Genomic DNA, 15263 nt, shown 5'->3' with positions numbered 1-15263 from the left:
CGATTCCTCCCTGAACTTTCTGATGCTTGCATATCTTGAGCCAAAAACGATATGTGCTGCTGCAGTTCTCCTCCATACATTCTTTTCTTTAACTGTTGGCTCGCATTAGTACTGTACAATCACGTTATCAGCTCCAGCAGCTAGATTAGTACGCAGATTCACGCCTCAGGTGGCGCGCCCCAGCCACTAGTGTAAGGATCAAGGCATGCCCAAAGCCGCTGGCCTAGTGCAACCAAAAGGGATCGGAGCTCCATGGTGATGTCTCCAAGAGGGTCACGACGCCATGCGCCACCATCAAGTCTGAAAAGAAGGACTAGGGTTTTCACTCGGACATGCACCATTAGGGGACCCGCAACGGCACCTCCAAGAGGGAAGCAACACCCATAAGCAACGTTGCCAGCGCCGAAGTGTAGAGCTTTCGCTTGAAACCTTACATGTGCCACTCGCAACACCTAGGTGCCGACCCAACTAGAGGGCGGATCGCCGCCGCCAACTCGAAGCTTCCAGATCCAGACCTGAGGACAGCCATCACTGAAGGTACAATGACACCAGGATCACGCCCACCAATTCCCTTGCTACTACCCACATCGGCAAGATGAGGTGACACTACCGTTGTAGTGGTGGTCCTGCTTGCCGCAGAGCCAACCAGGCAAGCTCACCTTCCAGTGTCGCCATGGCGTCCAAGATGAACTCTTGGCCGCCCCAAGACATGAACCTGCCGGAAAAGCAAGAACCTTGGAATGTACCCAACAACCAATTAGTGCAGAGGAACACTGGCTCCAGAGTCCAGATCCCGCCTGGATTCAGCCCCACACCAATCGATATGTTCGGGGACAGGGATCATTGGCCCCTACCCACACCGCACTGCCGAAGTAACATTAAAACACGTCGAGTCATTGTGGCAGGGGGGCTCCATGGGCCGGATCTGGCCTCTCCAGATCCGGCCAAGGATGCATCCGATGGACCGCCATCCTCACCCAAAGATCCACCAAACGCCACGCCATCGGTCACCGGAGGTTCGCACGCAATCACAACCGCAACCACCCCTGCCACCTAGGCGATACACCCTTGCGTGGGTGCACGCTTGAAGAGCGTCAAGAATCCGACCATCCACAAGACCAAACCATATGCCCGTGCCGCGTCAGACACCGTCGAGTGGGCCCGCCACCTCACGCACCCCGTCGCCACGCAGCAAGTATCACCGCCAGATCCTTGCCACCATGTGTCGCGTCGCCGTGGCAGCAAAGGCGAGCGCACAAGCCCTGCCACCACCTTCTGCAGCATCGCCACGGCTTTGCCAATGACTCCTCTAATGATGGCAGCGCGTGGGAGAGAGGAGGAGAAGGACGAGTGTGGCGGCGGTTAGGGTTCACATGATTTTTCATCGAAACTCATGTCACTTTACCAATACAACTGATATAGGCAATGAAGGAGAAGAAATGGGTTCTGTCATGAGTGTCTTCTGGTTCCCATTTTTCCCGCGCACCATGAGGTGAGAGGAACCACACATTGATGACATGTTATAGAGCAGTTCTAGTCCTTTCTTCTGCTTTGTGTGAAAAAGGGCCCAAATCTATTAAAAAGGTTCATAAGAAGTACAAAGCATCCTAAACATAATAAAAATTGCATTAAACGGCTTGACCTTGTCGATGACAGTCAAGAAGTCTTCATGCACGTGCCCCTAAGGACTAGCTCCCCATAGATGTAGGCATTGCCATTGAACCCTTGAATTGATATAGAACTTGACACCAAATCTCGCCGGCGCGCACACAGCGAGAAACCCTAACCTCGCCTTCCGAAGGAGAAGGTGGGAATCTACGACGAAGCTCCGTCGACTCCATCCCAATGGAAAAACTCAAGGAAGATCAGATCTTCAAAGACCAAATCGAAGATGAAGCGCTGCCATTGGCCGGAACGCCCCTGCGAGAAAAAAAATTCCAACCTAAACTGCTAGCTGGAGCTGAGGCACCTAGACCCCCTGCTTGGCACTGGCCGCCTGAGGGGTAGGCAGAGGGGAAGTGGATCTACGATCTTGCCAAGAAGCTTGGAGGGGATGGGTACCCTAGCTGCCACAAGCTGGAGAGGGAAAGAGAAGTCCTAATGGAGATCTAGTAATTTATAATATGCTATGTTCATGTGTTCTCGGTGTCGTTAATGCATCCAACACCAAAGAGCATGTGATATTGGAGCCCCGCGGATCGGCAAACCCTGATCTTGAAGTTAGGTGTCTCATGCTTTGACCTGCCTTGGGGGCTGGTGGACAGCGAAGAAGTGTGACGTGTGCTTTGATTAAATTCCCGCTTCGATCTTATGTGTTCCCGATCTTCTTGACCGACAGTTAGGCGATAAATCAACGGTTAGACAACTTGCCTTGTGAGGGGTGTATCCCCAACCACACCATGTTCAATGATTATAGATTCTGGCGTGGACTTATGCGGCACTTCGAAACTTTCGATATTATTCTAGTCTGTGGCTCAATGTAATTTCCATCTTCTTCGGATTCATAACCCAAGTTATGGTCGAAAGTTGAGATGCAAAAGGTGAAGCTAGAGATGACGACTTCGAAGAATCCGAGTGTACCTTTTAGTTTTATCATGGATCTTTGTCATTCATTTATATTTCAGTTTGTTCGATTTGATGTACTTTATTGAATAAATCGATAAATTTGGATCATTTGCTAAAATAACACTTCACAATTTACCCAAAAAGTTAACAGTTCACGTCTGCTCAAAGGGATATTAAATAGAGATACAAACTTGAGAAATTAATACCTCTTTGAGTATATATATAGCAGGTCATGAACAGTTCTACATGACATAAAACATTTGACCGACTGATCAGCAGTTCAGTTCAGCCAATGTAACAGCATGCCTACCTACCAGGTTCGTCATGGAGTTCAATCTCAGCCTCACTCACTCACTCGTGCTATCTTAATAAATCAAAATTCCCTTATTTTCCTGATTTATCTCTCTTGGTTGGTTGTTGGGCGCTTGATATGTATTCCGGCCGGGCACCCCTAGATCAGAGGCAGCACGACGATTCTCTTGGCATGCCCATCTCTTCCACCGGAGGCGCGTCGACGATGGTCATCTGCACTCCATCCTCCCTCTCCACGAGGCGGCCCCTCCTCTCGCGATGCTCCTGGCAGTTTGCGCACCAGTGCAGGCAGCAATGGACCATACAAGGGTCGCATGGCGAGTTCTAGTGGAAACAAGTAGGAGGTAAAATCACTAGAATCAAAGTAGCAAATTTTGACCCAACATATGAGGACCTGACATAACCACAGAATGTAGTGAAGGCATATTTCCACCTTGAGATGGTACTTTTTCTGGAGCTCCTGACGGAAAATGCCGGTATAGGTACCACACAGCCACCAGCTGAACAGTAGACCTTCTCCAATAAGAAACGACGATCTTGGATCAACCCCATGGAATATTGCTGTCAGGATCGCAAGGGCGATCCCTCCTTCCACAAAGACGGCATGGCAAACACACGGTGCTGTCCATGGGGTATCCTCGTTAAGAGCCGCAACATTGCGCCCGAACAACACGCATGGACAGAAGCATCCAGTTCGGCCTAACACATGAAGAAATGCAGAGTTTTACTATCAGCTAGCATTCGGTGGAAACAACATGCTAGACATGGCCTCATCAAGAAGGATACATTAGTTTAAGAATGGAAGACAAAAATTAGAAGCCGTATGTTTATGTTCGACGGCTCGATGAGTCAGCTTTCGACGATTCCTTAAGCAGGATGACCATGAGACCATTATATATGAACTAACAGTGTATACAGACACAGCACATGCTTACCTAATAATAGAGTATAGTCAAGTCAGAGACACTACAGCTATAGCAAATGTCAGCAGAAATAAATAGGTTTAAAACAAGCGAGACAACTTGACAGTGCACACCTTGTTTTCTCGATAAAGGAATCTTTTATTAACTCATATTGTAGTATCAAGCGGGTACAAAGCATATTGAGTAGCCATCCGGCCTCGGCATGAATAGGATGCAAATAGTCAAAATGAACAGTCTCATAGTGTAAAGAAGACATTAAGGCAAACGTAAAATCATATAAGCCTGAAATTTTGACTATGTAGGAGAGGGTGGAGGTTCTCTCGGACGATTATGCCACCACACATGTTGGCTAAAAAGATATATTCTATTATATGATCCACTTATGTTCAAGAAGGGTGTGGATATGCATAACTGCTTACAATAGCAAAGATTTGCAGGTGACACGCAAGAGGCAAAAGAAAACATAAGTAAACATCTATTAAGTCAAGCAAGGAATAAATATACAATCAACTAACATAAATTTATCCTGATCTGCATTGCAAATTTGCAATACAAAATTCAAGAAACAATATATACTAATATATGGGCGAATGGTGAACAGATAGGTGAGGCACTTAATATAACATAAGTCAGAACAAATTTACCACTCAAGGTTGCTTAGGAACAATTCAGACATTGTAAGTACAACATTTATTCCATGATTTATGAAAAATAAACACTATTCTTATTCATATTATCTGCACAGATGGGAAGTTAGTGTTCCCTTACTCTCTAAGCATAAAAAATTAAATGTAGTGTTAAACATGGTTAGTTCTACTCTAAACTTGTATATGTATATGCTCTCAGTGAGGAATTGGAGATTCAGGACCTTGATCCAACAAAATAAGTGCCCAGTTATGAAAATGTTGCTCAAGCTAATTATGGAGGAAGTTTTGAATACCTACAGAATAGATATGCCACTGTCGCCTCGTTTTTTTTTAGAACAAGAGGGACAGGGAATGCCTTCACTACATTATAGAAGAAGAGAATTGCCCGGTTAATCAGGGATAACCGGGCAAAAAACCCGATACAGAGGCACAGTTAATTGAGAAAACCAGGCAAAAACCACACACACCACACGACTGATAAAGGGACAACATGCAACAACAAAAAACGCCCCCACGATTGATGAAGGGACAACATGCAAAAAACCCGACCACATGATTGATTAGGGCACAACGTGCAAACCCCCCGCACAACCATGACAGACCCCACCGCCCGTGAAGCGCCGGAATGCCACCAACGCGGAGTGAAGCCACGACCCCACTCACAGGGCCACCGCCGCACCGCAGCCCGGGGTCGCCATCCCGGCATCCAACCAGCAAACTCGAGACCACCGTCTCGACTTCCACTACCTCCGCCAACGAGACCAATCAACACGGCACAACCAACAGATGTAGGCTGGGCCTCAAAAGGCGAAGCCCCCAAGGGGGAAGTGACAAAGACTCCACCATCACCTCTGTTTTAGATTGAGTATCGTACACTATTGATTCTGGACAAACATTTATTGGTCAATATTTGACCTATTGGCATAGGATAGATAGTACTCAAAGTAGCGGGCATCGAATTCTTGGTAAACCAGGATCTATTTAAATGGGGTTCACATACTAGAGGGACATTTTCTGCACATATTATGTAAGTATGTCACGTGTCTTGGGGTCTTCTTGACTTCTTTGCAATGTGTTGATAAGTCTCTACACTCTCAATTTTTGTGGGAACGGCGATGTTATTCTGGTCTATCTTGTTTTGTCGGAGTGGCCTCATCTTTCCAAAGAACGAAACTACATCTTTTATGTGATTGTTTCTCTTATGTACCAATACGGTGTGGTCGAGGGCTGTCATACAACATCTGCGACACCAAGATCAAATGGAGCTTCGCACCAAGAGCATGTAATGACCTAGTGGAGAATTTATGTCCTGGCTTGGATCATGTGCTTCTCACAGTATTCTTAGTGCTTAAGTTCGCTTCTGCTTTGTGGCATGTCTCACACATTTTTGACTAGGTTGTGTTTTAATTGATTGAAATAAACACCGTAATAAGATTTACGCTGCATGCATCAACGATTCAGAGGGCGGGTAAGAAAAGCTTCCATTTTACAAGAGAAAAATGCAACCCAGTGCATTGGTTTTACTACAATCATTAAGCTACCAACAAAAAGTTGCAATCAAGAAAGTCAAGTATTTGCACAACAATTAAGGAATTACACAACTTAAAAATGAGCATTCCTCCTGTTCAAATTCCTTGACATTGCATTGAACGGTCAAAATTTAGATGGTTATAAACTCAAGTGTAGGAATTTTACTAATCGATCTACTGAGAATCTCCGTGCCTGTGACAGTATGTTGATTCAACATGAATGGAGAGAACTATTCTGAAAACAGATCGATGGGCACATGCATGGCCACATCGTTTTTGTTTTCTCCGATCAATCGAGTAGCCGAGACAACGGATCAGAGAATCGAAATGGGAAGGCAGGATTAATTACGTACAGATCGCGGGGTCGGCGGTGCATCCGAAGATTCCGGTGCTCCAGGGCTCGTCGGCCGGCAGCTGGTAGGACTCCGGCAGGACCTGGCCGCACTCGGCGCACCATCTGCACCCGGGCTGTGCATCGACCAGATCAAATATAGGCAAGAGATCAGTGGATTGAGAATCAATGAGGATGGAACGAGATGGATCGAGGAAGGAGAACGTACCCGTGGGACGTGGACGGGCTGGTTGAGCTCGCCGGGGCAGATGTCCTCGGCGGGCGCCTCCTGGTCCCGGGTGAGCTTCACGTAGCGCGGCGCCTGGCTCTCCTCCGCCATTGGTCGCTTTCCTCGCCGGCCAGCCACGATGGGCCCGAGTCCAAGGGAAGGATTGGACGATCAGATTCATGCAAAGTAGTTTCGGGCGAGACAATCCGGACCGTTCGCGTCGCACGGCTCCATCCCAGTGCGCCATTGGGCTCCGCTCGCGTCGCACGGCTCCGTCCCGATCACACGGCCAGCGGGGAGTTCATTCTGCCCGTTTAAGGACTATCAAACCATCTGCATCTCTTCGCGCGGAGCTGTCCGGACGTGTTTTGTCATCCAATGTGGTACTTCATCCGTCTGCGGACCGGTTCGATCGTCCGTTTTTCCGCAAACTGCAGGCAAGATTAGGGAGGCTGTGTGGGAGTTCGGACATTAGCCACATAGGACTCTGACACCCCCTACCTCACTGAAATCCCCTTCTGGTCCCTTTTTGTTCCACTCCACCCTACTCCCTTTCCTTTCATCCGCACCCTCGTGGTCTGGCACCGCCTTTGTACCTCTCCGGCCGCCACTAGGCATCCTCGGATGTCCGCAGACCCCACCCACGCGACTGCCCACCTTGGACTATGCCGATGTACACCCAAGAATCCCTCCGCAGTCTGGTACCCTTCTCACCCCTGTCGACGCCGTCCATGGCAGATACCGCGCCTGGCAGGTGTCTAGTCAAATGTCATTGAGTTTTTTTAACTTCTTATTGTTTTTCAGAAAAGCACGATGACAGGGTACTCATTGTTTAAGGGTGACTTTGTTGTGCGATGCGAGGTTGGCCATTTCTGAGACAAGGGTCCGTCCTTTTGGCAAAACTTGCATGCTTCGTTTCATGAGCGAAAGAACTTCGCACCCTACGACATGCATGTTATCCATGCACGCATTGTGAAGTCACTAACGCATCGGCGGTACACCATCTGCAACTGCATCATGAAATTTTGCGATGCGCCATTGGGCTCGTCAACCATGGAGATCATAAGTGTCGGTACTAAAACCGGCAGACCTCAGGTAGGGGCCCCGAGCTATGGATCTCGGATCGATGGGTAACAGGAAGCGAAGGGGACAATATTTACCTAGGTTCAGGACCTCTCGAAGAGGTAAAACCCTACGTCCTGCTTGATTGTATTGATGATGATGTATCGAGTACACGCTTGATCTACCTCGAGATTGTATGTTGTGTTCAAACCTTAAGGTGAGTAAAGATGAATCTGTCTCTATGAACTAAACCCCCCATCTTATATAGGCACAAGGGGTATCTAGGGTTACATATGGTCGGTTGGTAACTGCGGAAACACGTGCCAATAGCCGGAGCAATCCTTGGGGTACACGTCAAGTCTTCGGCAGAGTGCATCCTTACCACGCCAGGGTTTGAGGCCTCCGGAGTCCTTCCTTATGCAATCGGTGGGCCATAAGCTTGGCCCATGGACTGTGGGCCAACTAGGTTGGTATCCCTTAGTCCAAGACACCGTCAGTAGCCCTGAACTTGTCTTCGGAGCTGGGACAGCAATCTTCCTCGGGCGAAGGACTTCGGCTTGGGGTCTTCAGCTTGACAGGAGAGTTCCTCCCTCCTGGTGTTTGTTCATATGAACCTTGGGCTTTCTCTGTGCAAAGCCACTCTCCGAGCTCTCCTTCTAACGGGGCCGCCCATCAAAGGTATATGAAAGTTTTAGAATATTGGCGTGAAACAATCAAAAATAATAGATATGACGGAGACGTATCACATATCACAGGGTTTGGATGCACCGACGAAGTTTGCACCAACTCTCGAGGTGAGAAAGGGCAATTCACGGTACCAAAGAGGCTAGCAAATGGTGGAAAGGTAAGAGTGTGTATAATCCATGGACTCACATTAGTCATCAAGAACTCATATACTTATTGTAAAAGATTATTAGCCCCTAAAGCAAAGTACTACTATACATGCCCCTAGGGGGTAGATTGGTAGGAAAAGACCATCGCTCGTCCTCGACCGCCACTCATAAGGTAGACACTTAATAATAAATCATGCTCCAACTTCATCGCATAACTACAGACTATACATGCATGCTTCGGGAATCACAAACCTTAATACCAATATTTTTACTAAACCACAATCATTCACTAGTACCCCCACATATTACCATCCCAATAACACACAACTATCATATTCAGTGATTTACATGAAAGTTTTTATTATATCCCTCTTGAATACCTATAATATCAGGACCAATTTTATAACGTGTGCATATCGCCATTACTATCTATTAGACACTTAAAAGGACATAAGTGAAGAATGAGAGTGCAAGTATTTCTTTAAAATATAACCATCGTCGTACTCTAAAAAATATAAGTGAAGTACTAGAGCAACTGCCTAGCTCAAAAGATATAAGTGAAGCACATAGAGTATTCTAACAAATCATGAATAAATGTGTGTCCCTTTCAAAAAGTGTGTGCAGCAAACAATGTTCATGGCAAACTAAAAGCAAACAAAGCAAAGGTTACTATAATACAAGAAGCTCCCAGCAAAATCATATCATGTGATGAATAAAAATATAGCTCCAAGTGGTATACCGATGGATTGTAGACGAAAGAGGGGATGTCATCCGGGGCATCCCAAAGCTTAGTTGATTGGGTCTCCTTGAATATTACCTTAGGGTGCCTCAGGCATCCCCAAGCTTAGGGTCTCATACTCGCCACCCCAGTCAGATTGCATAGCAAGGATTTTTGGAGTTTAGTTGGCGTTCAACAAGATTTTTGAAATTGCTAAAGACTTTCAATACATCGGATCATTTCTTTAGCAAATAAATCCAAGTAAACTTACTATAATCATCAATAAAGCTTACATAGTATGAGAATCTACCAACTGATGTAGGAGTTGGTCCCCATACATCCATAAAATAAGTTGCAAAGGAGCAGTCGATACACTGGTAGAGATAGGATATGGCAACTAATGACTCGTAGCTTGTTGACACGCATCACAAACTGACTCAACACTAGACTCATAAGGAAGTTTATTTCTACTAAGAAAATGTCGAACGATAGTTGAAGAAGGATGTGTTGGGGAACGCGGTAATTTCAAAAAAAAAATCCTACGCAAATGCAAGATCATGGTGATGCATAGCAATGAGAGGGGAGAGTATCGTCTACGTACCCTCATAGACCGTAAGAGGAAGCGTTATGACAACGTGGTTGATGTAGTCGTACGTCTTCACGATCGACCGATCTAGTACCGAAGATACGGCACCTTCACGATCTGCAGACATTCGGCTCGGTGACGTCCCGCGAACTCACGATCCAGTAGAGCTTCGAGGGAGAGCTTCGTCAACACGACGGCATGATGATGGTGATGATGTTGCTACCGGAACAGGGTTTTGCTTAAGCACCGCTACGATATTACCAAGGTGGATTATAGTAGAGGGGGGCACCGCACACGGCTAAAGATCAATGATCAACTTGTGTGTCTATGGGGTGCCCCTTCCCCCGTATATAAAGGAGTGGAGGAGGGGGAGGGGGCCGGCCTCTCTAGGCTCGCCCCAAGGAGTCCTACTCCCACCGGGTGTAGGATTCCCCACCCCCTTCCCTTTGTTGGTTCTAGGAGAGAAGGAAGGAGAGGGAAGAAGGAAGGAAAGGGGGGGGGGGGCGCGCCCCCCTTCCCAATTCGGAATGGGCTTGGGGGCGCGCCCCTCCTTTGCTTCTTTCCCCTCTCTTCCACTAAGGCCCAATAAGGCCCATATACATCCCGAGGGGTTCCGGTAACCTCCCGGTGCTCCGGTATACTCTCGTTTTCACCCGGAACCATTTTGATGTCCAAACATAGGCTTCCAATATATCGATCTTTACGTCTCGACCATTTCAAGACTCCTCGTCATGTCCGTGATCAAATCCGGGACTCTGAACTACCTTCGGTACATCAAAACACATAAACTCATAATATCGAATGTCATCGAACGTTAAGCGTGCGGACCCTATGGGTTCGAGAACTATGTAGACATGACCGAGACATGTCTCCGGGCAATAACCAATAGCGGAACCTGGATGCTCATATTGGTTCCTACATATTCTACGAAGATCTTTATCGGTCAAACCGCATAACGATATACGTTGTTCCCTTTGTCATCGGTATGTTACTTGCCCGAGATTCGGTCGTCAGTATCTCAATACCTAGTTTAATATCGTTACCGACAAGTCTCTTTACTCGTTTTGTAATGCTACATCCCGTAACTAACTCATTAGCTACATTGCTTGCAAGGCTTATAGTGATGTATATTACTGAGAGGGCCCAAAGATAGCTCTCCGACAATAAGAGTGACAAATCCTAATCTTGATCCATGCCAACTTAACAAACACCATCAGAGACACCTGTAGAGCACCTTTATAATCACCCAGTTACGTTGTGACATTTGGTATCACACAAAGTGTTCCTCTGGTATTCGGGAGTTGCATGATCTCATAGTCATAGGAACATGTATAGTTATGGAGAAAGCAATAGCAACAAACTAAACGATCATCGTGCTAAGCTAACGGATGGGTCAAGTCAATCACATAATTCTCTAATGATGTTATCCCGTTAATCAAACGACAACTCATGTCTATGGTTAGGAAACATAACCATCATTGATTCAACGAGCTAGTCAAGTAGAGGCAAACTAGTGACACTTTGTTTGTCTATGTATTCACACATGTACTAAGTTTCCGGTTAATACAATTCTAGCATGAATAATAAACATTTATCATGATATAAGGAAATATAAATGACAACTTCATTATTGCCTCTAGGGCATATTTCCTTCAGTCTCCCACTTGCACTAGAGTCAATAATCTAGATTACATTGTAATGATTCTAACACCCATGGAGTCTTGGTGCTGATCATGTTTTGCTCGTGAGAGAGGCTTAGTCAATGGGTCTGTAACATTCAGATCCTTATGTATCTTGCAAATCTCTATGTGTCCCTCCTTGACTTGATCGTGGATGGAATTGAAGTGTCTCTTGATGTGCTTGGTTCTCTTGTGAAATCTGAATTCCTTTGCCAAGGCAATTGCACCAGTATTGTCAGAAAAGATTTTCATTGGAACCGATGCACTAGGTATGACACCTAGATCGGATATGAACTCCTTCATCTAGACTCCTTCATTTGCTGCTTCTGAAGCAGCTATGTATTCTGCTTCACACGTAGATCCCGCCACGACGCTCTGCTTGGAACTGCACCAACTGAAAGCTCCACCATTTAATAAAGACACGTATCTGGTTTGTGACTTAGAGTCATCCGCATCAGTGTCAAAGCTTGCATCGACGTAACCGTTTACGGTGAGCTCTTTGTCACCTCCATATACGAGAAACATATCCTTAGTCCTTTTCAGGTATTTCAGGATGTTCTTGACTGCTGTCTAGTGATCCACTCCTGGATTACTTTGGTACCTCCCTGCTAAACTTATAGCAAGGCACACATCAGGTCTGGTACACATCATTGCATACATGATAGAGCCTATGGCTGAAGCATAGGGAACACCTTTCATTTTCTCTCTATCTTCTGAAGTGGTCGGGCATTGAGTCTGACTCAACTTCACACCTTGTAATACAGGCAAGAACCCTTTCTTTGCCTGATCCATTTTGAACTTCTTCAAAACTTTATCAAGGTATGTGCTTTGTGAAAGTCCAATCAAGCGTCTTGATCTATCTCTATAGATCTTGATGCCCAATATATAAGCAGCTTCACCGAGGTCTTTCATTGAAAAAAATCTTATTCAAGTATCCTTTTATGCTATTCAGAAATTCAGTATCATTTCCGATCAACAATATGTCATCTACATATAATATCAAAAATGCTACGGAGCTCCCACTCACTTTCTTGTAAATACAGGCTTCTCCAAATGTCTATATAAAACCACATGCTTTGATCACACTATCAAAGCGTATATTCCAACTCCGACAGGCTTGCACCAGTCCATAAATGGATCGCTGGAGCTTGCACACTTCGTTAGCACCTTTTGGATCGACAAAACCTTCTAGTTGCATCATATACAATTCTTCTTTAAGGTATCCATTAAGGAATGCAGTTTTGACATCCATTTGCCAAATTTCATAATCATAAAATGCAGCAATTGCTAACATGATTCGGGCGGACCTAAGCATCACTACGGGTGAGAAGGTCTCATCGTAGTCAACTCCTTGAACTTGTCGAAAACCTTTCGCAACAAGTCGAGCTTTGTAGACAATAACATTACCGTCAGCGTCAGTCTTCTTCTTGAAGATCCATTTATTCTCTATGGCCTGCCGATCATCGAGAAAGTCAACAAAAGTCCACACTTTGTTCTCATACATGGATCCCATCTCAGATTTCATGGCTTCAAGCCATTTTGCGGAATCTGGGCTCATCATCGCTTCCTTATAGTTCGTAGGTTCGTCATGGTCAAGTAACATGACTTCCAGAACAAGATTACCGTACCACTCTGGTGCGGATCTTACTCTGGTTGACCTACGAGGTTGTGTAGTAACTTGATCAGAAGTTTCATGATCATCATCATTAGCTTCCTCATTTACTGGTGTAGGAATCACTTGAACTGATTTCAATGATGAACAGCTTTCCAATAAGGGAGAAGGTACAATTACCTCGTCAAGTTCTACTTTCCTCCCACTCACTTCTTTCGAGAGAAACTCTTTCTCTAGAAAGGATCCATTCTTAGCAACGAATATCTTGCCTTTGGATCTGTGATAGAAGCTGTACCCAACAGTCTCCTTTGGGTATCCTATGAAGACACATTTCTTCGATTTGGGTTCGAGCTTATCAGGTTGAAGTTGTTTCACATAAGCATCACAGACCCAAACTTTAAGAAACGACAACTTGGGTTTCTTGCCAAACCACAGTTCATAAGGTGTCGTCTCAATGGATTTAGATGGTGCCCTATTTAACGTGAATGTAGTTGTCTCTAGAGCATAACCCGAAAATGATAGCGGTAAATCAGTGAGAGACATCATAGATCGCACCATATCTAGTAAAGTACGATTACGACGTTCGGACACACCATTACGACGTGGTGTTCCAGGTGGCGTGAGTTGCAAAACTATTCCGCATTGTTTCAAATGAAGTGCAAACTCATAACTCAAATATTCGCCTCCATGATCAGATCGTAGAAACTTGATTTTCTTGTTACGATGATTTTCCACTTCACTCTAAAATTCTTTGAACTTTTCAAATGTTTCAGATTTATGTTTCATCAAGTAGATATACCCATATCTGCTCAAATCATCTGTGAAGGTTAGAAAATAACGATATCCGCTGCGAGCTTCAATGTTCATTGGACCACACACATCAGTATGTATGATTTCCAATAACTCTGTTGCTCGCTCCATTGTTCCAGAGAACGGAGTTTTAGTCATCTTGCTCATGAGCCATGGTTCACAAGTACCAAGTGATTCATAATCAAGTGATTCCAGATGTCCATTAGAATGGAGTTTCTTCATGCGCTTTACACCAATATGACCTAAACGGCAGTGTCACAAATAAGTTGCACTATCATTATCAACTCTGCATCTTTTGGCTTCAATACTATGAACATGTGTATCACTACTATCAAGATTTAGTAAAAATAGACCACACATCAAGGGTGCATGACCATAAAAGATATTACTCATATAAATAGAACAACCATTATTTTCTGATTTAAATGAATAACCGTCTCGCATTAAACAAGATCCAGTTATAATGTTCATGCTCAACGCTGGCACCAAATAACAATTATTCAAGTCTAAAACTAATCCCGAAGGTAGATGTAGAGGTAGCATGCCGACGGCGATCACATCGACTTTGGAACCATTTCCCACGCGCATCGTCACCTCGTCCTTAGCCAATCTTTGCTTAATCCGTAGCCCCTGTTCGAGTTGCAAATGTTAGCAACTAAACCAGTATCAAATACCCAAGCACTACTGTGATCATTAGTAAGGTACACATCAATAACATGTATATCAAATATACCTTTCACTTTGCCATCCTTCTTCTCCGCCAAATACATGGGGCAGTTCCGCTTCCAGTGACCAGTTCCTTTGCAGTAGAAACACTCAATCTCAGGCTTAGGTCCAGACTTGGGTTTCTTCACTTGAGCAGAAACTGGCTTGTTGTTCTTCTTGAAGTTCCCCTTCTCCCCTTTACCCTTTTTCTTGAAACTGGTGGTCTTGTTGACCATCAACACTTGATGCTCCTTCTTGATTTCTACCTCCGCAGCCTTTAGCATTACGAAGAGCTCAGGAATCGTCTTATCCATCCCTTGCATGTTATAGTTCATCATGAAGCTCTTGTAGCTTGGTGGCAGTGATTGAAGAACTCTGTCAATGACAATATCATCAGGAAGATTAACTCCCAGTTGAGTCAAGTGGTTGTGGTACCCAGATATTTTGAGTATATGTTCACTGACTGAACTCTTCTCCTCCATCTTGCAGCTGTAGAACTTATTGGAGACTTCATATCTCTCAATTCGGGCATTTGCATGAAATATTAACTTCAACTCCTGAAACATCTCATATGCTCCATGACGTTCAAAACGTCGTTGAAGTCCCGGTTCTAAGCCGTAAAGCATGGCACACTAAACTATCGAGTAGTCATCAGCTTTGCTCTGCCAAGTGTTCATAACATGTGGCGTTGCTCCTGCAGCGGGTTTCTCACCTAGTGGTGC

At 45.1% G+C, this 15263-nt stretch overlaps 1 protein-coding gene across 1 annotated transcript; it reads right to left on the bottom strand.

Annotated features, from left to right (window-relative positions):
• Positions 1-2748: 2748 nt before the first annotated feature.
• LOC119298464 (cell number regulator 6-like) lies at positions 2749-6647 on the bottom strand. The gene is made up of 4 exons (XM_037575859.1): positions 6537-6647; positions 6330-6444; positions 3311-3576; positions 2749-3201 (listed from the first exon to the last, which is right to left on the bottom strand). The coding sequence occupies exons 1-4, from the start codon at positions 6645-6647 to the stop codon at positions 3022-3024; spliced, it is 672 nt and encodes a 223-aa protein (XP_037431756.1). The 3' UTR covers positions 2749-3021.
• Positions 6648-15263: the final 8616 nt, after the last annotated feature.

Source organism: Triticum dicoccoides, chromosome 5A (assembly GCF_002162155.2).
Source record: "Triticum dicoccoides isolate Atlit2015 ecotype Zavitan chromosome 5A, WEW_v2.0, whole genome shotgun sequence".
NCBI lineage: Eukaryota > Viridiplantae > Streptophyta > Magnoliopsida > Poales > Poaceae > Triticum > Triticum dicoccoides.
The sequence above is the reverse complement of the archived record's forward strand: the minus strand, read 5'-3'. Positions and strand labels throughout refer to the sequence as shown.

Excerpts from the sequence above, each read along its gene's own strand:
- LOC119298464 (XM_037575859.1), bottom strand. The coding sequence starts at position 6,647 with ATGGCGGAGGAGAGCCAGGCGCCGCGCTACGTGAAGCTCACCCGGGAC. Across the intron at positions 3,577-6,329 it reads CACCGCCGACCCCGCGATCT|GCCGAACTGGATGCTTCTGT; the intron begins GTACGTAATTAA and ends TTCATGTGTTAG. Across the intron at positions 3,202-3,310 it reads AGAAAAAGTACCATCTCAAG|AACTCGCCATGCGACCCTTG; the intron begins GTGGAAATATGC and ends TGTTTCCACTAG.